Here is a 26,548-nt window from a genome sequence, read left to right as displayed (position 1 = left end):
TCACCCAGGGCAAAGACGAGAAGCAGAATACAACCCTCCAAGAGAAAACCAGGGAACTGGAGCTAAAGATTACACTGAAAACAATCTCCTGAAAGGCAGAGAGAGTTTTCTACCCTTGGCACTCATTCAATTTAACCCCATTTGTGTGGAAGCCCAGAAAGACAGGTATCAGCTCCCTCTCAGAATAAAGGCTCCCCTCCAGCAAGCTCTAGAAAGCTTTTTAAGAATAAACTTAGTCATGAAGCAGGTTTTTATGCGCTGCCCAAACTTTGGTTTTCACCCGAAAAGAGAAAAAAGTAAAAAGGACAAAAAAGAAAAAAAGCCCTGAAGTCCTGACACTCACTTCTAAAACCACAAAAAAACGGAGCCATACTCCAGTAACGTAATCACAGAGCTTTCTGGCACCTTGTCCCTTAAAAATACATCCCTCTGCCTCCACGCAGGCCATCAAACTCAATCTCGTTCACAATGGATTTCCCAACTCCTGCACGCTGGAAGGACGGCAGCGGTGCTGGCTGTGCCGGCTGGACAAGCCCTTACAGAAGCACAGGCTGCAAACCTCACAGCTGTGTTTTCACTTAAAGAAGCTGCTCTTGAGACCCAAGCATTTCTCCTTCCACAAGCTTTTCTATTTGTGCTGCAGTCTGAAATTACTGGAGAAAGACCCTGGGTAGAAGCTGAAGAACATGGAGTAAGGATGGGATGAGAATAAATAGGGTGAGACCAAAAGTCCTGCAGTGGACAAAGAGAAAAGACAAGGAAACTTGCTACCAGCCCAACTAATTACCTCTCACATTGGGTTAGGGTGGTCCTTCCCTTTTGACAGTGAATGCTTGGCCAATCTCAGCACCTGGTTATGTGATTGCTGCTTCTACTGTTTGGAAGTGCTTAACTAGTTCCATCTCACGCACTGCCTTTTCAGTGAGACCCCTTCTCCCCCATGCATACTTTCCAGGTGAAGGTTTACATTCTCTAGGAGGCTCCTGAAGCCATCTCTGTTGCCCTGTGTCCTCAAGCATGACCAATCCTCAGGAGACAAACAAAAGCAGAAAGGTGAAATGAGCTGTTCCCTAAGCCTGCTCCTTAGGGAAAGGGTGCTTGGAAAGGAATGCAACTGGCAGCTGCTCTTCCACCCTCTTTCTACCCTCTTCCTGCCTCGCTCACCACTCCTGAAACACCTTGACCCCCAAACTGAAATACAGGGCAGGCACAGGAAGGAATCAGCAAGGAACACGCTGGAAACCCAGGGTGCTTCACAGCCAGCCAGCTCACACACCCTGGAGTTCCTGGGTGTGAGATGACAGTGTTGTGTTTGACACAAACTCACTGCCAGCCTTGGCCTCGTTCACAGCACAGAACAACAGCCAAGTGTAAACCAGCACCAGAGCAAAGGGTGATTTCTTTCTCTAGGGGTAAGACATCCTCTCCATTCCTGCTTTACTTTGCAGTTTTGAGATCTTCTGTGCAGAAGGGTTCTCTGTTACTTGCAGTACAAACCATCACTCATTCTGCTATCATTCTGTGTGTCTCCCAAATGTCTCTTCTCTCTCAAGATGTTACCCAGCAAACTACCTCTGTTAACAGACTACAAGATCTGTACATGTGGCTGAAAGACAACGTCACTTTGAAACACAGGGTCTGGAAAGTCAGCACAATTCCCCCCACACCCCCACCATAAACCATTCTCCAAGGCCAGAGGCTTCCAGCCTGGGACTCAAAGCCATAATGAGCTATTACTAAATTATCCCACAGGCTGCAGCAGGTCTTGCTCTCCAAACATCTCCTCTGGGATACAGTGAGGACCCTGGGGGTTTCCCATCATGGAAGTGAAGTCACCAATGCATTTTCCCTAGTACATATGACGGCTGCTCTGTTGTCATCTAGCAGCTCTCAAAACCTCTGCCTGGTGGTCAGGCAGTGCAGCAAAACCAGACAGAAGTGTGGCTGGATCTTTTGCACAGACACACAGATGCTGTCATCAAAATGGCAAGCTGGCATCATACCCTTGGCTTTCACTTCCCAGCTGCAAGAGCCTTTCCGGAAAGATGGGGAAGGAGACAACTTTCACCACTTGGCACAAAAACACAAACTGCAAATGGGTTTATTTTTAAGCCTTCACACTTTGCCTGCACCAGAGGTTTCGAATGCAATCCACAATGAAAGGGATCCAGATTCATTTAGAAAGAAGAGCTCAATACTTCTGCTCACTTTACAAACTGGATGAGCTCATTCTCTTAGCTGCCTGATTAGGAAACCACAGGACTAAAATACAGATGACACAACGGCAAAGGGCTTGTGTCGGTGGATTAAAAATACCTTCTTCAAGAAGATAACAAATTGCAACATCACTCTGCGTGCTCAAGACCACTAGGGAACTGCCAGTGAAAAGTGTTTTTATTTTCAAGACAACTATCCATTTTAAAATAAAAGCAAAACAACCCCAAGGAAATGCCACATGTAAAGCTGTGACACTAACAAGGCACGTGCCAAATTTCACTGCTTGGCCGTGTTCTGTTACTTGGAGCCTGTCTCCCAGCCCCTCTTCTAAACCCTCCCAGCTCTTGTGCTTCTTCCAGCCCTGCCACTGCTCTGACAGAAGACAATTCCACTGGTTCCATCCTGTGGAATAACCAAGCCTTCATGAGCTGGGCTTTATCAGCCTCAAGAGAGGCAAAAGGCCTTGGGCTACAGACAATTCTTGCGTTTTGAAGATTGATGATGACCACAGGCTTTACAGGATGCAAGGGAGCAGTTAGTTTCTGACCAGTCCCAATGGCCTGTTCTTCACCTGGCAGATAGGGAAATTCACTTGGAAAAGCAAGCATTTGGGAGAAGAGGATGATCAAGATTCTAGTAAGAGTCTAGACTGCAATTAGGAATTTGAAACAACCGCCAAGACTCCTGGGGAAGCAGAACTGACCCTTCTCAAAGCAACTAGGGTTGCCAGCAGGTGAAGTTTCCCTGTCTAAGAAGTTATTGATGGCTGGAGGGCAGCACTGAGACATTATGGACCTTAGCAGAGAGTTAAAATTCCGTAGGAGACACCAGAGGCCAACAGCCAGAAGCACAGGGAGCAGCACAGGGACCTGTAATTGGTGTGAACAGGAAGAGGCAAGACAAGGGTCTGCTGCATGAGCAGAGAGATGGGGAGAAACAGCCACTGACACTACACTGCCAAAGCCCATGGACACCAACAGCTGGTGAAGAGCCTGAAGAAGGGAAGCACGACATCAGCAGCATCTGCCACTAACATCTAGAAATGCCACAGACCCTGAGTCTCATAATCTCCATCTCGTCTGAAAGCTCTCTGTCCAACAGGGGTTGGCAGAACAGCACATATGCCCATTGCTCTGAAAATCCTGGAGCAAACAGACCAACCAAGTTAAAGCAAGTATGGAAAAAAAGGGCAGTATTTTATTTCTCACTATTAACAAGGAGGGAAACTTGAAGTGTACAACTGACATGAAATTTCCTCTAAGCTGGCAAGTGTCAGCAGTCAAACAGAGCAGCGCTTCTGTGCGGTCACAGCACCTGCAGCCTCTTGGGTGGTCACACCCAGGACCTGGAGGGAATCTGCAGGACCAACATCAGCTATTTTATGGGTTGGGCAGTATGGAAGTCCATATATATACTACCATGATCTGACGAAGAAAAGCAAAGCCTGATCAGAAAGGGATCCCCAAGGCATTTCTGTTGCAGAACAATACCTGAGAGCCTGAAAGACTTAAGAAAAACCATTTGTGTGTTCCATGTTTGCTTCAGATGAAAAGTGACACAACCAAGTGGAAACACTCTCTACACTCACTGCCTGGTATGACATCATTAGAGGGTACTAGGGGTAACAGCTCACTATTCCTTGCTGCTGTTTATTTCAGACACCTGACAGGTGTCAACTTACTGACCCTAGGTTTATGCAGCCTGAAATTTAGCTTCACACTTGGCACTGCTATTTTGCAAGAGCCCATGGTCAGTAGAGAACAGCACTGCAGAAGTCAGCAGCTCCCAAGGAGAGGCCTGATCCTGCCACTGACTGATGCCCAGCTCTGCTAAGGAACCCAGCACCATGAGGGAAACACTGCATGGCTTGCAGGCCATTTCTTTAATGGAAAACAGAACAAGACCAGTAATGGTGTTTCATGTGATGAAAAGAAAGGGCCCTTTACAAAGCACCAATAATTTCTGAGAGCTACTCCAAGCTTGTGAAAGAGCACAAGGCAGTGGTTAGCTGAAGAAGGCTGGGATACCATCCTGTCTTCAAATGCTTCAAGTCACAGGGAAAGGCAAGGTAAGGGCTGTAGATGCAGATGTGTCTGTGCATCTGGCAGGAAGAAAAATGGTTTGGTGTCTTTTATTACACCTGATATAGCACAGCTTTCCCCCCCCACCCTCAAGAGCCCAGGAGGATGCTGATACACATTTTACAAATCAGGCTATTTTGTGTCTCCCCTATGATTATTTTGTGTCTTCCTGTAATGCACCCAGTCTTTGTCATTGCTGCTGGGAGGATACAGGGAGCTGAGGGCAGATCAAACACAGCAAATCCTATTTTCTTAAGTTTGTTAATGCTAACTGCTTCCCCTGCTAAGCCACTAATGGAGCTGTAAGAACCCAGGAGCACAGATTAATTCACCGCCCAGGTACTGCCTCATGCCTGGAGGGATTTCCGTGGAGTTGCACTGGAAGACAGATGAAAGCTTGTAATACCCTCCACACTAGAGATAAGCCCATTAGAATATCAACAGCCCCTGTGTCGACATGGTAAGAGCTCTGCCAGGTAACAAGAGAGATCACAACAGTGTTTCTAGGTTCAGCTATATCTGCATGTCAGTAAACTGGAGCTGGGACTATGAAGAACACCCTGATGATGACTATGCAGAACACTATGATGATGACTATGCACCCCAGTGATCTCAGTTTGTCAGCCACACCATTCTCTCCTATCCTTTGGGGTGCTGCTGTGAAATACCCAGTAGTGATGAAGTCCAGTTCTAGCACTGCTGACTCAAGCTTTGCTCCTTCTCTGGGGACGACGTGGACTCTCTCACAGCTTGCTACAAGCTGCCAGGACTGCAAGACAGCACTGCTGTGCCCTTGGCCAAACCTTCTCCCTTCAACACTTTCAGCAGTGCAGGATACTGCCACACATACTCATCCCACTGCCTTCTACAAAGCATCTTCTCTGTACACTGCCTGCCATAAAATGTCACCCAGCATCCTCCCATAGCAGTGCCAGCACACTCCTCTCTGGGCAGAAGCAGGCTATATGCCATGACCTCCTCTCTCTTACTTAACTGATCTCATGGCACCTAAGCATGGTTGCTCAGTGCACAAGTAGGAGATCCAAAGCTTTCCAAGAACATCCCTGCCCGTTCCCATGGACAACCAGGAGCTGCTGCTGTTAGCACAACCACCGGGCTCCCTCGGGAAGGGGCTGGCTGTGGCTCAGTTGAATTCCTCTGGCAGCGACCTGCTCTTGCTCACACTTTCCTAGGGACTTCACAGGTCTGCTGTCACAGGGAAAAAAGGAAGCAGGAGTGGATGGGTGCCAGGTGACTTGTCCCAGCAAACTGAGTCAGCTGGCAGCAGGATGGGCACCCTACCCACCAGCTAACCCATGGCCAGCCATCTTCCTCTGGCTCTGACCTGGCTGTGCTTCAGTGGGGAAGTGATTTCTACATGTAGACACTTCAGAAAGGGCTCTGGCAAGGCTCACACTGAGAATGTGTGGTGCAAAATGTATTTTTGTAAGGCCAAGTTGATGTCAGAGCCCATAACACTGCTGTTGATCCCCAGGGGGTAGGACCAGTGATCGTTTTCCAGCATTACTGCGCAGCAGGCTGTTTATAAGCCTCTATTCCGCACTGTTATTTAACATATGTGAGGGGCTTGACATGGTTTACGTTCGGTAGTTGTGGTTTCCAAGCAGTATTGCATTTCTTCAGGATGAAGATGCATAACATTTTAGAACTATTTTTAAAACCAGTCACAAATCTGCAATCTTTTACGTCATTCCTCCTCCCTCCGATCAAGCCCAGACCGTAACACGCGGTCACAGACCGGCAGCAAGCTTCACCTGCGAGAACTCAGCCGCGAGAAATTCCTGTGTACCTGTACACACACACACACAGAGGGAAACTCAAGGCTGTAATTCAGTTAAATTGGTACAAGCTATGATTAAGGTTTCCAAGACATCCGGGATGTAGGTCAGTGTTTAAAGTTGTGGGTACCAGCATGCCATATATGGAGAAGGAGAATCTAAGGGCTGAACCAAAGCATGAGGTACTTAATTAAAAATCTGCCTCAGCAAGTGTAAGGAAATTAAAAGGTTTCCTGCCCCTGGGAGTTCCACATACTAGTAACCTAACCATGTATCATCCTAAAAAACTCATCACTGCCTTCCCTTGCCAGGCCTGACCCTATCCACTCCTAGAAGCAAGTCACAACACAACTGAATCTCCAGTTCCTGCTTTTAACATACCCCTCCACACGGCAGAGTCACCTGGCACAGGGAAGTCTCAGAAAAAACCTGTAGAAACCACCCTTAAAGGACAGTCTGAAAAGCAGAGCTCCCTGGAAATGCCTGCCTTCCGCACAGCATGGCAGCTCTTATAGAGGTCTCTAGTTTTAGCGGTAGGTTTGCATAAATCAGACTTTCCAGTTTCCCAGTTTGATGGACTTGAGCTTTTGCTAGGTTAATTTTGTCCATTCAGTCCTGGAACTGGAGTTGTCCATACCAAAGCTGTAAGTTTTAAAGGCAGAAACCAACGCTATATTTTACAGAGACAGTCCAGTTCTTAACATTAGCTATTTATTCCAACAATATTAAAAGGAGACACACTGCTTTCTCAGTCATTTTTCCATTCGTAGTATTTTGCTGGTTTTGTTTTTAAAACCCATGAGCCTAATCCTTAATTTCTCTATGGAAAAGCTGGAAGAAAATAGATCACAGGAACAAAGGATTAGCCTTCTAGAACATCCACTGCGCTCGCTCGTACTTTGCAGGGGTTGCAGGGTTTATGGTCAAGATGATGGTTTTAAAACACACTCTGAAAGTAAATAAACAAATAAAACTATCTGCAGGCACCAGTATTACCTTGTGAAGGAGACCCAGACAAGGCACAGGAGGATAGAAAGAAGCCAGTAAATTCTGAGGGTGTAGAACAGGAGAGGGGATTAAGCCTGGTGATTAAATTAGGTGACGCATGAATACATTCCAATACGCAACATCACTCAAGCACTGGACAAAACATATGGCAACAATGGAAAGCACTGCCCACGAGGTCACCTTTAATATGATTAGCCATGGACGCCTGAAAGGAGATCTCCCAAGTACCAGCGTGCTAACCCTCCTTTGTGCAGGGTGGAGAAGCACCCTCTGAAAGCCTTTGAGGCTCCCCGAGCCCCGCACAAATGGCGGCTGTGTGTTAAGGGATGTGCCCAAGTCCATTGAAAGCAGGACACACAAAAAGTGAGCCTCAGGGCTGAGAGTGGCTTTTGTTCCCTGCTCGCGGGACACCGGCGGGAGCCATCCCCAGGGTGTCCTGCCTGACAGCTGGGTCGCCCCACAGGCTCTCCTGCTCTGCTTGGACTTTTCAACTCTGCTGGCCCACATTCACCGGCACGGCTCACCCCTTTGAAGGGGGAGAAAGCGCCTCATCCATCACTGACATGAAGGGAGTTAATTCACTTCTTTACAACTGGAAAGGCTTTTGCTGTGAGCAGGAGGGAGTGCAGGAAGAGTAATGAAATCCAAAAGGGAGCCAAATGATGCTTTCCTCTGCAAGACGCCAGCACTGGCAGTGCTCGCTGCTGGCACAGCCAGTGGTGGGTGAAAGGAGACTCTTTTGTGGTATGCCATTAGCTACTTCCAAGGCCTCAGTTCATGTTTACCACAGCCACTGTGTTACTTCACTTGGTATTTTTTTCCAGTCCAGTTGATTGTACTGCAGAACTGACCAAGTCCCTTTGGAAGCCTTGCTCACAGAAAACAGAAACAAATTGCTTTCTGAAAGGACTATATATTTTTTTTTCTTCCCCAAACAAAACCTCACTCTGCTTTCCATAAACCCAGCCTAAGGCTGAAATCCCCACTCAAAGCTGAAGAGCAAAAGTCCCTGCTAGGTATCGCCCACTCTGGTTATTGCCCAGTCATGCCACCTGCCCCTGGCATGGCAGTGATGTCCCTGGTCACTGGAGCACTGAGCTATGCTGCCCTTGCTGCTCTACAGTGGCATTTCTCTGCAGCACACAGACTATGGCACGTTGAGTAAAATCCTGTTAAAACAGCAGCCAGCAGGCTGTTGTATCAGCTGTAATGGGAAAAACCACTCTATTTAAAATAATCTTCAGTGAGCCACCTTGCATGACTTCTTTGCTGTAATCAGGTGAGCCCTTCAGACTGCTGAACTCTACCCCAGAGGACCTTGGCACACTCAGCTGAGCAACTTGCAACGATTCTGCAGGCCTTTAGTACTTCAGATTCCAGGCAATGACTAATCATGGACATGTGAGGGACAAGCCCAACGGCAAACTTCATCCACACACTTTTTTTAATCCACAGCTGGGTGGATTAAAGTCATGGAGACAGCCCCAGGAGGAACTAACTCTGGTCACACAGGTCCCAGCAGGTACAAAGGCTCAGTGACAAAGCAATAACAAACATGGCAGGGGACCGCTACCAGCTGAGCTCCTGCTATTGCCAGGAAAAGGAAGGGATCACCTCCTAAAGCCCTTCTCAACTTTACATTCCCAGCTCACGCCCCGACACAGCACTGCCACAGCAGACATTTGGCAAGCTGTGAAATGACCACCCTCTTGTACTGAAGTGTCACTTCAGAGCCTTTTAACAGATCTCATAGACTTTTATGGGCTCTGTCAAGACTGAAGATCAAGGCAGTGTCCAATGTGACAAGGTGAACCAGGCAGCTGCATGTTGGTTCTGAAATAATTTGGGGCAGAAGCTCCATGAAGGAGGGTAAGATTTCTTTATTTTAGACAAAAGCCCCACCCCAACCCTCCCCAAACACAACTCCTTCAAAATGAAAATTAATAAGAGTTGGGAGAACTCCCTGTGGTGGGACCAATTTCTTGTCTGTTTAAATTCTTTTCAGCAAGTCTTCCTCCTTGGAATCGTATTTGGTACCTATGATACCATTATTGCAAAGGCTACTTGTAGAAGAGAACTGATTTCAAGGCACCTGTAGAAATGCTCGAGGATTTGTAAAGAGAAGACCACACTGTTTCAAGGATGTTTCTCTTCTTAAAAAGCTGTTTGACACAAGCACCCCTTGGGCACCATGTTATGGATCCATCAACATTCCTACCTAAACATGAGAAACCAGAAGCTTCTCAGCTCATTTAACTATCTATATCATAGTATCAGTCAGGGTTGGAAGGGACCACAAGGATCATCTAGTTCCAATCCCCCTGCCATAAGCAGGGACACCCCACACTAGATCAGGCTGGCCAGAGCCTCATCCAGCCTGGTCTTAAACACCTCCAGGGACGGGGCCTCAACTACCTCCCTGGACAACCCATTCCAGGGCTTCACCACTCTCACGGTGAAGAACTTCCTCCTCATGTCCAGCCTGAATCTCCACACCTCCAGGTTCATTCCATTCCCCCTAGTCCTACCGCTACCTGAATATGTTGTCTCTACCTCTATATGTTGTCTCTACCTCTATATGTTGTCCACTGGCTTATTAAAAGGATAGAAAAGTGAAGAGCAAGGCAATACAAGCACAGCATTGAAGACTACAAACTACTGTATTGAAGACTGCAAACTCCTGCTTTCAGTAATGTTTGAAAATAATAAAAAACAGAGCTGAAGTGAAAATTCAAAACCTCAAAGCAATTTCAACCATACATACATGAGAAAGGAAAAGTTTATACATGATGCAACAGAAAAAATGACTCACTTTTCCAAATGCCAAAGCCTGTTTTTGTTCACTCTGTCTTCTATACCTATTAAACTCATCACTGACAGAGAAATCATCTCATGAACTTTTAGCTATTTAAGCATTTTATTTCCTAGTATTGTGGGTCAGCTTCTACTCTAACATGCTAATCAGAAGTAATGTGCTCGCTGGATCAGTGTGATTTCTTCTCAGAGAAACAAGGAGAGTCTTGAGATTAAAACAGAGACCTTGAAATTGAGGTGAAACTGCAGCCTTAAAGCTAATACAAAACCTCCTGTTGATTCATGGGACTGAGAATTTCGCAGTTGGAGGGCTGATCCCAGCATTGCCATGAGACACCCAATAAGCTACAGCTCTGCAGTCCCCCAAGGTCAGCAGGATCAGTGGGTTCAAACCGATGACACAAGCGGCTCACTGCAATTGTCAAGGAAGGCACAAATTAAATTGTGCTGCTTTCAAGCTAGACTGGTTCTTAAAAAAACACCCCACACAAACCAAACAAACCCAACACACAAAACCAAATGACTGCCGGCTTAGTTTGTATTTATGTGTCAGTAACAAGTTTTTCAAGTGCAGTCAAAGGAATTGCTACAAAAACCCTTCACAGTGATTTCTCATGGCTGGTCTCTTCCAGATGTCTCAAAGCACTATGGTCCAGCAGACTCTTGAGGCTGCTTTGTCACTGCCTCTTGCTTACTTTTCAAGTGACCATCACAGACAGGCGATGGACTGTCACCACCTTGCTGGGTAATTAATCAGCACTAGTTCAATGTATCTGGTTCCAGCCTAGATCCAAAGTGGAGAAGGTGTTCCCTTCAGAGAGCAAAGCTGGACAGTCCTGTCAGGCTTCAAGGTGCTGAGAATGCAACACCCTGTGAAGGTGGTTTTGGAGAGAGAGAGGTTATTTGTGCCTCAAGATGCAAGCAGGAAGCAAGAGGGAATCAGAGTCTCCCACAAAAGAATACATCACTGCACAAAGACAAAAGACACTCAGGGAGGAGGTATTTCTCAAATCTCAAGTATGGAAAAACCTCAGAAACAAGTACAAGGTGGACCAACCACCTTATCTGAGATGCTGTGCTTCATGCTCCCATGTTATGCAATTAGACATTCAGGGGAAATCTACATCCTGAATCATGCCTGTATGCCTGAACAACTTCCTTATTACCATATGAACATGGAGAGGAGGGCAAGATAAACAGTCTAGACTACTAAAGACAGATTAAAAGTCACTTACTTTCGAAATAAAACCAAGAGGTTGCTCAACAAAATGTACTCCCTATGAGTCACTGCAGATGTTAGCAGGGCATGTAATTTCAGGAGATGTGGCCATGGACTTGGAATGTTTAAAGAAAAACCCGGAAGTGGACTTCAGCAGGCACTCAGAGGGGGCAAGACCAGCTTCATCCTTAGCTCAGCTGCCGGGATCTTGGCTAGCAGGTGCTTTCTGACCTTCTTTGTGCTTCACTATCCACACACTATGGATAAGAAAACACAAAACTTCCCAGGACTCAGAAGGAGTGATCATACCCAGAGAGATCTGATAAAATGAGTTGTGGTCATGGGAAGTAAGATTTTTTCCCCCCTCTCACTTTTGAATTGAAATGAGAAATCACAAAACTGCAATGTCTGAATCTTTCATCTCCTTCCAAATGTTGTCTTTTGTCATTATACAATTACCCTTTCTTCCATTTACTGTTAGGTGAAACAGAACTGGCTCTGACAAGGAGCTGCTACATCTTCACCTATGGCAGACTGATCACATTTGAAGTTACATCACTCAACACCCTGTGACTCCATCTGAAGAGAATGATTGATTGGCCATGCAGTCAGCTATAATTAAAACCTGAAAAAAACCCTTGTCAAGTCTCTGTTCAAATATGTGATAAACGGAATCTGAAACAACAGGAGACTTTCTTATGATGTCTGTGCATCGCTGGGGAAAAAAACTCACCACTGACTGGAGGGCAAGAGTCACAGCAAAGATTTCCCCAGTGGAAAATGTAGAAATCAAAATTTCCTCCCAGCACTCACCCCAGATGCATCTCTGTACAAGCACATGGTTTCCTGGGTTTTGTCTGTCTTGCTATCAGAGAAATTGAAGAAGCAGTTTGTTTCTGCTTCACTGAGAAACGTTTTTTCTTACCTGTACCTCTTTTAATATAACCAGCAGAAGCCACTACTCTCCCTACCAACCTCAAAAATAGCAGTGAACTTGCTCAGCTGGATGAAGCACTGAATTCTCCATTCACCTTAGCTATCAACTTCACATTTGGGACACCTTCCATCACAGTAAGCCAGCAATTGCCACAGATGCCCTCTCTTTCCCATAGAGATGTTATCTGCCACTGTCTGAAGTCTCAAGTGACCCCAGGCTGCCTATCACACAAGCATGGGCAAGATCCACCTGTGCCCAGCTAGTCCAGAAAACTAAGAGATGTGGAATTCACATGTGAATTGGAGCACCTGCAAACACCTTCAACCCAATCTGCAGGTCAGCACAGGAAGAATTCCAGCTCATCCTGCTTCTGCAACAGCTGATTACAAACTGGATTCAATTGATAAAAGCAGCCAAGCAATTTGGAAGGTATGATGAAGCACTGTCTCTTGCAACTCTTTCCCATGCAAGCAAGAGGTATTTCCACGGGACAGCAGCACACTGGCTAGGTCCTGGCACAGTAGGCAAAGCCTGAGACCTGAAAAGACTGGGGAGAGAGACCATTTGTGAAACACATTGATAGCTTCTGCATTGCAGAGACATGCTGGCCTCAGTTCAGCCCTCCATGCTGATGTGGCTTGTTTCTCTGCTTTGCATTGTGAGAAGTACCTACTGGGGAACTGGGGTAAGAAAACTTGACCTTAACTGAGCCAGCAATAAACTGCAGAAACAAAAAAGCACCAATTCTTATTCAATAGCTATCTGTAATAAATGTGAGAGGAAGAGAACAGCCAGTGTTGGCCTGGCTCTGGATTTGGCCTGGGAACCAGAAAAAGGCTGTCCTGCAAGCTCTGCCACTGACTCACTCTGTGAGCTCAAACAGAGGTTTCACCTCTTCACACCATTCCCTTTGCATGGAAGGATGGAGCTCTGATACTCACTCTCAGGATGGCAGACGAGACAAGTCACTGCTGTGTCAAACAGCACCTCAAAGCTAAAGAGCAAGACCTTTTTCTTTGAGGAGCTTCTGAGCTTGCAGGTCTAAGGTAGATTTAATAAAACTCAAGAGTTCAGCTGTGTTTGTTTAGAAGAAAAACACTTGTACATGACTAGAGAACTTGAATATCTGAGTTGGTGGCTGGAATACTGACTCCAGGAAGAATAAAGTCATAACCCATTCTTGCATTACTGATGGTAAATTAATGCCAGAGCACCACTGTGTGGGGAGCTCCTTCCCGGCTGTGTTTGCCCAAGCATCTGGCTGCGGTGGCTCCCAGCATGATGCTCTACAGCCGAGTCGTGTGCTCCAGCGTCCAACTCTCCCCTCCTGTCGGAGCCAGCTCGACCACTTCACCACCTGCTCCTGCTGGGACACAGCTGCTCAGCTCTAAAAGAACAACTGGGGAACGGCAGGACATGTGCGACAACATCAATCCTACTCACACCCCTGGGAGGGCTTCATTAAAATCCCAGGGCAAAAGATTGGATTTGGAGGGCTTTCCACCCAAAATCCTAATTTAATCAAAATATTTTAGAACCTACTGGCATTGCAAACATCTCCAAGCAAGCAGAAAGACGCTCAGCCAAATAGATCCCTTCTGTATCCTGCAACATCTCCTTCCTGAGTGCATCCTCTGTATGTGAACAAAGTGCCTGACCTGAGCCATTGGCTGCTCCTGATGGCAACGCTGACATTTCCTATTTGCCTGCAAAGTAGCACGTTCCCCCGTGCTACTGTAGGAAAGACATTTGAAAATTATTCCTACTTTGCTAGTGCACCTTTGCAAGTGCCTTTTGATTACCTCTGCAGGGAAGAGCAGCATGCCCCAGCAGAAAGCTGTGGCTGTAGATGCTCATTTTGCTGTATTAACTGGGGCTATGCAAAGGCATAAAATCCCCAAAGGAAATTAATCTCCAAATACATCCAACATCCCCCCAGCTGCCTTATGTATCACACAGTATAAGCAACTGTCCATAATGATAGCATAGCACCTGCTGTCCCCATTCTGGGTATCAGTGATGTCTCTTTAACCAGACATCAAAGAGAAGGAGCAGACAATGGTGGAATTGTGATAGGAAGTGAATAGTGAAAGCTTCTTGTCAGTCTGCACTCCCATTTATCTTACAGCAGCATGTGCACAGCCCACCCTGCTTCTGCACTGCTGCTGTAAAGGATTCTTTAGGGAGCTATCATGGCAGTTTTGAGGACTTTATAATGAGCCTTTTGGATTTTCTTTTGAGCCAAAGCAGGTACAAACCTCAACCTAGCCTGAAGGAACCAAATCTGAGAGGAATTTGGTACCAATGTCACATCCCAGGTGATGATCGCCAGGAGTCTCATTGAGAGCAGACAAAACCAAAGCAGCGCTCCCCAGGGAGATGCCACCAAGTGCCAGGGACTGGAGCAGAGCCATGCACTCCTCCCCAGAAAGATGTATACACTAAGAGTGTGCAGGGTAGCCCATACAGCAGCTAGGAAATCCAGCATCACACCAAGGAGTACTCAAGCCAGGATGGCCTTTCTGCCAACAGCACCTCAAGACAAATTCAGGTCATGCTATCACGGAAAGCATAGGCACAACCAGTTAACTGAGGTCTACACAATACTATAGCCCTTTGCTGTCCCATCTAAATGGTTCCTCCAACCCAAAGTGCCTTCCATTCATATATTAATCTATTGTCTTTTGCACACAATTACTGTTTAACCGGGGATAGAAACATTTATCACTTCCATGTAGCAAAACAGAAAAGAGCTGAATACTTGCTATACAGATAAGAGGCAGGAAATGTGACAAAACAATTTCCCATAATTATTTCCAGCAGTCATTCATATTGGAAAAATTTAATGGTGACAGTAATTAATCTGTGGCTCTTGAGATTTCCAATTAAATAGCATTAGCAAGAGCAACTGTCTAAAAATACGTGCTTCTGTCCTAGCCCATTAGCCACAACTAAATGTGAAATTTCCCAACATACAGTGTCACATCCTGCACATACAGTGTCCTTTTTCCTCTTTGTTTTCCATTTGTCAATGGCTTGAGTCAACATCTCAAAGCTGTTTGCACCACGTAGGCAGAGTGAGTTTTGAGAGCTTCAAAAACTACACCGAGCTGGTTAGTATAGCCAGTAAGTCATACACCTGGGTGGTTTGGAGTGGCTGTTCTGCACACATTCTTGTGTCTGGGGCCTTTGTGCTTGTTTCCTTACATTTCACAGCATCACAGTATGCTAGAGGTTGGAAGGGACCTTAACAGATTATCCAGTCCAAGCTCCCTGCCAATGCAGGATCACTTAGGGTAGTCTGCACAGGACAGGTGGGTTTGGAAAGTCTCCAGAGAAGGAGACTCCACAACCTCTCTGGCAGCCTGATCCAGTGCTCCATCACTCTCACTGTAAAGAAGTTTCTCTTCATGTTGAGGCAAAATCTTCTATGTTCAAGCTTGAACCCATTGTTTCTTGTCTTATTATTATTAGAGATTGGCCATTTCCTGCAGCAGAAATACTGTAACACTTCAGGAGTCCTACCAACCTTAGCTAAAACAGGCTGTTCTCAAAGATCACTTATTTCCTTATCCCCAGATGCCACAGGACAGGACCACAGACAAAGCCTCCAGTTGCTCTCTACAGCTCCCTGAAAGAAGGTTGAAGTCAGGTCGGGGTTGGTCTCTTCTCCCAGGGGACAGGTGGTGGGATGAGGGGAAATGGCCTTGGGTTGCGTCAGGGAAGATTTGGGCTGCACAACAGGAAAAAATTCTTCACTGAGAGTAGTCAGGCATTGGAACAGGCTGCCCAGAGAGGCTATGGAGTCACCATCCCTGGAGCTGTTCAAACATGTGTGGACATGGTGCTTTGTGCCACATGTGTGGACATGGTGCTTTGTGCCATGGTTTGGTGGGTGTGGAGACGATGGATCAACAGTTGGACTTGGTGATCTTGGAGGTCTTTTCCAACTGACAACAATTCTATGACTCAACGATTCTATGTGATACAGAGCTACAACACTACAATTTTTACTATCTCTAAGTTACTCAAAATGATGGACAACCACAGGGGAGAGCAACCCTTGCTCAGATGAGGAGACAAGTGGCACAGCCCACTGGCTGGGAGCAAGCAGAAGCGAGACCATTTCACTATCCATTCAGCCCTTAAAATTTGCATAACATGCTCATCTTTGCCATTTTTGTCCCTTTTTTTCTTTTCCCTTCCCTTTTTTGCACACACCTGCAAAGCTGAATGTGTGCTGTGCAGAAAACAAGGGAGAGAAACCATTCTAGCAAACAATTCAATGCCATTAACTGATCTAAGGCAAACGCACTTCGGGTTGCTCTCAACAAAGAGCTTTGGTCAGTGCCCACGCTTCGAGCAGCCCAGGTATAAGTGTGCTGGCAAAGACACAACAAAAGGCACTGCTCAGCTCACAGACAGTTGTCATAGAGACAGATCAGCATCCCAGGGTATTCTCATTTTAAATATGCACAGAAATTCTTTTTAACCTGTCTTCTTGTAGGAATCTGTCCTCGTAATTCATTTATAAACTGTTGAGGCCAAAAAGAGAATAATTTATCAGCAGGTCTCCTCTAGGCAGGCTGGAGCTAAGAAGCTTTTCTGCAAACTTGATAGTTTTTGTTGAAAGCAAGTTTCTATCTGATTCTCTGGCTAGTGTTTCTAAAAGCTGTGGTTTGGGGAAGTGATCCAGCCTCAAAGTAACCTGGCCAGGAAAAAAAAAGGGGGAAAAAAAAAAAGGGAAAGTTGTGGGTTGTGCTCACTTTGGTTTTTAAACCAGGTCAGATCCCTGCTCCAATTTACAGTGCGAGTGCACCGTGAGCTAGGGGAGGGCAGCACAGGGCTGGCATTTCATGGTTCTGGCAGGAAGGAGGAAGGGGTGGGAGAAGACAATATTGTAAATATCTGAACCTTTTTCCTCAAAGTCACAGTACAAGGTACTTCTTGCCTTTATGTTTAAAAGCTGAGCTCCAAATGAGAAGGAAAAGAAGCACATTAATCTCTATGTGGACAAAGTTTCATAAGCTCCTTAGCCACTGAAGGTGCAAAGACTTTAAAACTTTAAAGCTCAGTGCTCGGCTGCCTTCTGGAGCTAGTAAGCTGGCAAGCAGCACAGGAAACCATATTCTAGGGCAAAAAGCCCCAGAAGGGGCCCATGAGGACAGCAAGATCCCACAAAATGACAAATGTTTGGCTCTGGTTGCAAAGAAAGTCCTTAGACCTAAGTTCCAATGCAGCAGGATTCCCCTACAGACCTCTGCAGCAGCATGAAAGAAATTGGGAGGAAAGAGAGTGGCAGGTATGCTGGCTGTCATGAGGCAAGACTTCAAAATTACACAGCCTCAAAGAGACACCTAAGTAATGACACTCAATCTACAAATCCAAAGCTTTCAAGACCATGTGCTACCACCACAATTTGCCTCAAGGTCTTCTGTGTGACCCAGATATGCAACTCCCAAGTTAAATAAATAAATAACATTCTTCATCTGTTGAGTTACAGAGATTCCTGTGTCTAAAAGTACTGTTAAAAGATGAAGCCATGGGCAAGCAGATGCTGCTCTCACACTAGGTCACTACAATTCAGCAGTGATACTCAAACAGGAAACCTTCCCCTCACCCTGGCACAGCCAGTCTGACACTGCTGCATCTTAGTGGAGCCACCCTATGTCAGGTGCAAGGAGCTCCCTGGCCAACCAGTTATTTTCATTATTACAAAGATATTCCCATGAATGGCTTAATCTGAGAGATGTTCTCAAGTTTTGGGAAGGAATCTTAAATTATACAGAAACTATGGAGAAGATCAATGTAATTCCAAAGAGGAAAGAGATGCAGACAGGGAGACCACCAGCCTGAGACCACCCCAGTTAATGACAAAGCAGGTTGTGAATTTTTTTCCCCCCCCCCCATAATGTTCTTCATACCAACAGGAAACACAAGAGAATGTCACACTGAAAGATGGCAGAGTGGATGGAAGTAAGCAAAAAAACCCAACAAACCCACTCCTAACTGTTAAATCAGGAGTGACCCTGAGGGAGGAGCTCTGAAACATCATGCAATGTATAGGAGAGGGCTCACATCCCTTGGAAAAAAACACCACAGGAGTCATCCATGCCCAGCCACCCCCTCCTTTAAGGCTTGTGGGATGATCATTTCCTTTGCTCATGTATTTATTTGGAATCTGATAATTCATTGCCCCTAGTTTCCTGCTGCAGTTTGTGTTCCATTGTTCAGGATTTACATTACTCAACAGGAAATCAGTGAGAGGTCCAGTGATTAGAAAGGTATGTTTCCCATTTGGATCCACCCTTGTTCACTCACTTGAGTCCACAGCTGCATCCATGGGAACTCAGGGGTGCAAAGGCATCCTCTCCTTCTGTTAAAAGCTACAGATTGCTTTGTCCAGCCATACACCACTGGCCATGTCCACACACCCATCCCTCACATACTGTTTGCACTCAGGCACTACAGTAGCTGCTTCCTCCATGTGCTGGGGAGGGTGCAGTTTATCAAAATACAACTATCAAGGCAGTACTTGAACAGAGGAAGTATGGTGAAAGTGTCCCTTAAACTAAAGTGCACTTCCTTCTCCAAGACCATTACATTTGAACTCTGACACTCTTGCCAGGAGAGAGAGATTCTGCTCCGCATAAAGTGCCACTTGTGAGATAAAACTGAGTTTATCACCTTGGTTAGGAACTAGGCTGAGCAGGAATCAGCCCTCTCTGGTGCCCTTAGCACATGATGCTCCAATATCTTCTCTTTAATGGCTCCTCTAGAACAGCACAGAGCAAACCAAAACACTGCTAATCTTTGATGGAATATTGCTGGAACAGGATGCTTCCCTGGCCAGATCCTCCTACTGAAAATGCTACAGTTGGTTTAAAACATTTTCCCTGAGGTTAGTTTGATAACAGATACTCAACTTGGGCACATAGGGTGACTGCCCTGTGCTACACTGTTAAGTCTCACTTGTGGAATGCAGCTGGTGGCCTTTCTGGGTCGTAGCTCCCAGCCACCATGGACTATTGTTCCAACCCAGACATCCCCAAGGCTTCCCAGCCAGCTCATCAAGAGCAAAGGCTGGATCTTTCTACATTTCTGTAGCATTCAGAGTGTGCTTGGGAACAAAAGCACAGCTTATTACCCATTGTATGAGAAACCTTAGAGGAAAGCTTCTGATACAAAAGAGGTTTAAGAAAACTCTGCATGACTTCAAAGTGAGAGTTTGATTTCCAAAAAATATATTAATATAATTATTTTTTAAAAAAATTACTTCCTTTGAGCCAGAAGGGACCTTGAACAAATGCCCTCGCTCCAGTCTCACTTACATGTGCCTAACCAGGCCTCCAAGGCCTCCTACAAGAGATGTAGGCAGTATATCAGACACTACAATGCCTACACCAGAAAGTTTATCCTGGTGTATGACCCCAATCTCCTCTGCTGAAATTCAAGATACACATGTGTCATCCTGTCCATCTGAGACACGGGTGGAAGCACATTGCCTCTTCTCCACAGCAGCTTTGCCAGACTAAAGCACGTGCTTTGGTGGGGAAGTTCACAGATGACAGACACCCTGTGCTCCTGCTGCTCTGCAATGATTTCTCTAAAATTACTTTCCTGCAACTGAAGACAAAGCTACAATGCTGAATAAAATGGAAGGGTTACAACATACCCCTCAGATACAATAGCTCTGTTTACATATCTCGGTAGGCTACAGTCTCTCAGCAACATCCTTGTGTTGACTCATGCTCACTTTGCACAATGAGACAGTGGAGCTTCCTCATATGAAAGAGATTATTCTATCTCCTGCCTTAGGAAAGTCACTGGGTTCTATAAACTAGTGGAACCTCCTATCCACAAAACCTGTCAGAAGCCACCTCAGAGCAGCTGAACTTCGAATGCAGAAGTGTTTTTGCTGTGATAGCCTAAAATATCTGTATCTCCTTGTAAAATAGAAATAACACACACCACAACTGATACAAGATTATTTAAATCACCCCAGACAGAAAGCCTCCTCACCAGCATTTAATCCTCTGAAACACACCCAAGACTTGTAAGTACTAGCTTAGATAACATTTAGTCATTTTCCCAGTGCAGAGAACTGCTATGAAAGCTGTGGAAAACCTGAGTATTGCAAGCACAGAAATAAATTTGGAGGATGAGCCTTTCACAGTGAAATATGCACTAAGGATATCTGAGCTGCTTGATAATGAATGACTTTGTCATGATTTGTTTCACTGGATGAGTTACTTACCCAGCCTGCCATGGGTTTAGGATTTTGGAAAATGCTGAAAGATGGACCACTCCTTAAAATACAGGAACTTCTTTCTTTTTATCTTGGTGCTTTTGGTGCATAACTTGATGATGCTCCCTAAGACAATGCTGGCACACAAACCTGCCTTTCTATTCCAGCCTCCGCTTTCCCCTTTGAGGTTTTAGACTGATCAGAGAATTCTATTCCAGCCCTGACTTTTCCCTTTGAGGTTTTCGACCGATCAGAGAGTTCTAAGGAGCACAAAGTGAAATTGGTTCAGCAGAGCAGGGCTGGACTGCTGGACTGACTCACCTGGTCCAAGCGCAGAGCACCGTCGATGAAGCGCTGCTTGCGGAGGTGCTGAGCGATTCGATGCAGGTTCAGCACAGCTTGCTGGATCTCAGCTACTGAGTGTTGAGGGGAGACAGGGGGCAGTTCTTCAGCTGAGAACACCTTCCCAGAGTTTTCAATCATACTCTGTGCATGGTCATAGCTTAGCTTCACACAGGAGCAGATGACTGTCCGCCCAAACCATTCCTCGAGAATCTGCAAAAGTGGAAAGCACAAACTGATCTGAGGACATTTTCTTCCAGTGCACAAAAGCCTGTGGGGTTGTACAAACGTTGGAAGGAATGACACCAGACCTCATCACTGACTGTGATCTTCAAGTGAAGAACTTCTCACACTGAAGCCATCCAGCCTTTTGCCCATATAGGTTCTCCAGCGTCTAGTAACACCTATATGCACAATATATTGTGCTTGGAAACTGCTTGGATCTCCCTCCACTATCTGTCTTCCCTCTTCCATAATACTCAAAGAACTACAGTCCATCTAGGAGTTGAAATCAGTCAGTTGACTCAAAGGTTTCTAGGTGCAGGAGTGGAAACAGGCAGATACACACATGCAAGGATGGATTTCCTATCTAAACCACAGCAGACAGCATTCCACATCTTCAATTTAAGCATGGCCAGCAGGCACAACTTTAAAATACTGTCTTCAGTATTGCAGGCACTCCAGTGTCTGACTAGGACTTGTGAAAGTGCCTGAGTAGGACTTAGGTGGGTCTGGAGGAGATACAGCCAGTCACTGACCCTTTGTTTCTCTGCTCATGCCTGTGGTCCTAGGTCCAAATTGAAGCCAGGAACCTTTCTGAGCTTCCAAACTATTTTGGAATCTAGAGGAAAGTAATCTGTAAATCATCTATAAAGTTATTTTGCCTTAAACCAGAGCAACTTCCACTTTAAACCCTGTAACAGGATGCAAATGTCAAGGTAGCAATTCAGAATGATTTCTTAATATTGAAAAGAAAATCTGTTTTCAGCTGAGATATGTAAGAGTCCAAAAGCTCATCAAGTCAGTGAGAAAGTGCAGAGGGACAAAGGATGGAAGGCTCTTCAGAAAAGTCAAGAGCATTGGCATGAGAGCTCTGAAGATGGATGCAGTCTGTGATAAACCTTTCAAAGCACAAGTACTCAGAGAATGAAAGGAGAATAGTAATTCTGCCTTAGCTACAAGTGCCACCTTATCCCTTCATCAGCACACCAGGAAAAGGTAAATTCTGCAAGTGATGGTGTCCAGGGAGAACAGACAGCTCCCTGACAGGCTCATCAAGGATACTGCTTCAGAAAGGCAAATCCTTTCCTTAACAGCAAAGGACTGATCCCCAAGATGTCTTTGCTGCCTCCCTCCCTTATGCCTGTAGAACATACATGCAGTGTAACTCAGCAGCTCAGACCTCTAAATGTCACAGGGCATTTAAGCTCATTTCTAGTTCAGAAGTGTCCTAATAGCAGAGATGCAGCAAGTGATGTATTGCAATGTAAAATGCTCTGATCTCGGCTCATGGTTATTCTGTGCAAGACCCTTTCTGTATGCAAGAAGAAAGAAAAAGTCACAAAGCTGACAGCACCTGCTCTGCGCTCTGCTGTCTTGTTAAATAGGATTCAGCTTCTCATAGCGATGGGGGATCCACATCCAGCAGGTCAGCAACATCGGGTGAAATCTGGTGGACCCAAAAAGCTCCCAATACTAAACCAGCACTACTTCAGGTGTGGAAGGGGCTGCACTGCTCTTTAAGTGATCCACTTCCAGCAAGCTGAAGGCTATTAGCCAGTTGGCAATAGAGATGCTTCTGATTTCTGTAAGACATGGATGGTACTTGGGCAGCAGTAAGATGGTTTTCCTCGTTGAGATGATCTTTGAGAATCCCATCAAACCCAACGCATTCCATGGTTCTATGGTATGATCTGGGAGCACGGCAAGCAGCCCTCATTTCATTTGAGCACTTCTACAGACCCTCCAGTTGTAATACCCAGCTCTTTCAACTCACTGTTCAGACACTTTCAGACACCACTTTTATTTCCCTGCTGTTTCCTCCACCTCCAGCTATTAATTTCTGCATCAAAGAGCACTATCAATTCTAGCCCTCACTGTTATATAATCCCACACTAAATATTTTGTGTTTGGAAAGCACTCTCATTTTGCATTATAAACTAGGTGAGTCAATTCCATCATGGACTGGGTACAAATCAGAAGGATAATTCTGTAAAGAAGTGCCTTCCCCAGTCCCCAGGTTACTGCTGAAAGCCACCTCTGAGGATACATGGCACCTGAACTGTTGTTCAAAGGCCATGTTGGAGCCTTTGCCTCACTCCCCTTTCACCCAGCAGAGCCTGGGAGAGCATGTGATCCTGTTTACACTGTGATTAGGCTATAGTAACACCTAGAAATGCAGGAGTCGCGTTCTGTCCCAACTCACAAAAATGCCCTGCAGGGCAAAAGTCCCACAGCCACTTTTCCTCTTGGAAGGAGTAAATCCTTCTCCAGCTTTCACCTGATATTCAAATTAAGTGACCTCAATTCAGACTGCAGTCCCAAAAGGCCTCTTTGGTGAAACCAGTTTGCTGAGATGGCCTTAGGCAGTCTGCTTTCCAAGGGACAGCATGGTCATGACCTAGACCACTGCTCTTCCACAGATCAGCTCCCTAAGCAGAAGTAAGGCAGATGCTGCAGCTTCTGCATTTTCTCACTGGCCAGACAGGGTTGGTCTGAACACTATTTCAAAAGCAAATAGTGTGTGTATAGCAGGGGACAAGAGACAAGATTTCATTAAAGGCTTATTTTAATTAAGACTTGACTATTAGCTGTTCAAAGACCACTCAGAATCAATAAAAGGCCCACCAAGCAGCTACTATTAGAAGGCCTCATGAGTAATCATGCAGTTGCTATAGGAAATTGAATGCTTTTCACAATGAAGAAATACAACCTACCACAGTGACAGAGCAGGGACTCACTGGTGAAACACAGATGCAGGACTCTGACTATGGTTTGCTAAAGCACAAAACAAGATTCAGCATCCTTAAGAGCAGTATGGGCAATCATAAGGAACTAAGGTTAATCTTTGTGAAAAATGGCCAAACTGGCACAAGAAATACTCTCCACAGAGAGCTGTGCAAGAGCACAGCCCTGGTTAAAAGCAATCATTCTGTGTACAAAAAATATTTGGAAACCCTGGAGCTTCTTTGAGTCCTGTGTCCAGTTCTGGGCCACTCAATTTAGGAAAGATGTTGAGTTGCTGGAACGTGTCCAGAGAAAGGCAACAAAGAGGGGTTTGGAGCACAGCCCTTTGAGGATAGGCTGAGGGAGCTGGGGTTGCTTAGCCTGGAGAAGAGGAGGCTCAGGGGAGACCTTATTGCTGTCTACAACTACCTGAAGGGAGGTTGCAGACAGGAGGGGGTAGGTCTTTTCTCCCAGGCAACTGGTGACAGTAAAGAGGACACAGTCTCAAGCTGCACCAGGGGAGGTTTAGGCTGGAGGTTAGGAAGAAATTCTTCACAGAAAGAGTGATTGGTCATTGGAATGTGCTGCCCAGGGAGGTGGTGGAGTCACCATCACTGGAGGTGTTTAAAAAGAGACTGGATGAGGCACTTAGTGCCATGGTTTAGTTGTCAGGTGGTGTTAGGTAATAGGTTGGACTCGATGATCTCGAAGGTCTTTTCCAACCTGGTTAATTCCTTATTCTGTATTCTGTAAGTACACTTCACATAGATCAGAGAGTCCTCTGGTAGTGGCAATCTTTAGCCCTCCTCGACTAGTGAGAGGACCCTCTGGTCACCAAAGAGGACATTGTTAGGGTTACAAAGAGTGTGGGAGAGGTGCAAGGAGAGGAAGAAGGAGAGGAATGAAGACCTGAGGAGATCTGGCAGGCAGTGGAAGGCAGCTCACTGCATTGATAGACAGCCTCCACAACTGCTCCCTGGAAATAACACATACAGAGAACGGAGCTGTGCCTTTGCTGAAGAGCTATCACACTTCATTTGGATCAATGTAATTTGCAGCTCTGAAGAAGAATGTAGTAGTCTGTTTACCAGAGAGGCCACAGAGGGATACTGCCTGCATCCACTGCATTGCAAACTGCCAATGAGCGCAAGGCAGGGTTGGAGTTGCAGGGAGCATCTTGTCCCACCCAAAGTGTTAGCTTTGATTTGCTGCCAGAGGTAAGACATTAAATGGATGGGTCACCTGGAAAGGAGTGGGAAATCCTCCATTTCTGAGATTCCTACAAATATTCCTCCTCTCTCCACCACAGAATCATAGAATGTTTTGGGTGGGAAAGGACTTTTAAAGGTCATCTAGTCCAAACCCACCCTGCAGTGTGCAGAGACATTTTTAGCTAGATCAGGTTGCTCAGAGCCCCATCCAACCCTTGACTGTTTCTCGGAATGGGGCTTCTACCACCTCTGTGGGTAACCTGTGCCAGTGTTTCACCACCCTTATTGTAAAAAAACCCCAAAACTATTTATTTCTAGCTTAACCCTACCCTCTTTCAGTTTAAAACCAGCTATCCCTTGCCCTGCCACAATACTGAGATTATTCTATTTGGGATGCTATCTCATCAGTAAGACAAGATACAGACACAGTTCTACACCTTTCAGTATTGTTCACCAACAAGTCCTTTGTTGTCCACCTGATTGGTAAAGGACAGCATTTTTACCATTCTCTTTGCAAGAGTAGAGGCTGACCACTGAAGGACTGACTGCTACTTGAAGTACCTTGCCTTCTGGAGTCATCTTCCACATCACAGAGAATGTCAGTCTATCTTTCATGGGATTGAGACTGCATAACTCCTCACACAGCAGTTTGGGAAGCATCGGGATCACCTGGAAGAGAAGAAAGCCTTGGTGAGATAGAGACTTGTAGTGGATGACCTGCCTCTGGTCAAGTTTCCCTGACCAGATGGTAGAAAACAGGCTAAACAATGCACAGGAGGAGAAAATGCATTAATCCTTCAGGATCCTGTTCTCTGTGGCAGGAGTGGCTATGTCATAGCTCTGGGATGCATCAGCCATGCCAGAGCTACATCACATGGTGAAGAGCATGCTAGTGGGGAATGAGTAAATAAACCAAGGACTTCAAGACACAGCTAAGGCCAGCAACACTCTCATCAGCCCAGTCCCTCAATGAAACCAAGAAGGAGTTGTCAGTCTCCAGCCTGGGAATTATTCCAGTGCTCCCCTCTGAGGAATGGAGCAACCATCCTGGAGCATCCTGCCTCCTTGGTTATGCAAATATTTCACTCTGCAGCTTTTAAGGTCACAAAGTTTGCTCTGTGTTCCACTTCTTTCCCACTGCCACTTTTAGCACATCAGGAAGCTTGATGAAGAAACATGGTCCTGGCAGTCAGGAGCTGAAGAATTTGGATTTGGGAACTGTGTTTCTTGCTTTGCCACTGAATACTGTGTAACCAGGCAAGTCATGCAGGATCTGCTCCCTGCAAAGCATAAATGAAACTTCCTCCATGCACCACAGGAGTAGTGCTTGGCTCTGATAAAGACTGAGCCAGGCTTTGTAACACAGACCAGGACATGGAGATGATGGTGAGATAAACAAATGTACCCTTTTAAAGAATATTGAACATGATGCTTGCAACCAGAGGGAGAACAATTATTATTTTACTATACTTACCTCTGAATAAAATGTCAGATTTCTGGCAGAGATTTCTTTCCCTTCTGTCCTAATTTCTTGCAACTAATCAATATTTCTCTTGCTGAACTCTGGATTACCAAACCACAAATTACTCACCTGACTACAGAACCAAAGCAAAAGCTTTGGAGCCTATTCACACTAGAACAACCTGAACAGCTCCAAGCGTTTCTACCACCCCTGAGCTATTTCCCAGGTGAAGTCTGCTGTAAAGATAATATTTAGCAGCTGTTT

At 45.7% G+C, this 26,548-nt stretch overlaps 1 protein-coding gene across 1 annotated transcript in view; it reads right to left on the bottom strand.

The window, feature by feature from the left end:
- The window catches only part of DIS3L2 (DIS3 like 3'-5' exoribonuclease 2), a 198,286-nt gene that overhangs the window by 46,185 nt on the left and 125,553 nt on the right, over positions 1-26,548 (bottom strand). Inside the window, exons 12-13 of the mRNA XM_054166737.1 lie at positions 25,384-25,491; positions 20,645-20,878 (exon numbers count right to left, since the gene is read on the bottom strand). Of these exons, the coding sequence (XP_054022712.1) occupies positions 20,645-20,878; positions 25,384-25,491 (342 nt within the window). The remainder of the gene's footprint in view (positions 1-20,644; positions 20,879-25,383; positions 25,492-26,548) is intronic.

This window comes from Dryobates pubescens, chromosome 13, assembly GCF_014839835.1.
Source record: "Dryobates pubescens isolate bDryPub1 chromosome 13, bDryPub1.pri, whole genome shotgun sequence".
Classification (NCBI taxonomy): Eukaryota; Metazoa; Chordata; class Aves; order Piciformes; family Picidae; genus Dryobates; species Dryobates pubescens.
Note: the sequence above shows the minus strand (reverse complement) of the source record. Positions and strands in the feature narration are given on the sequence as shown.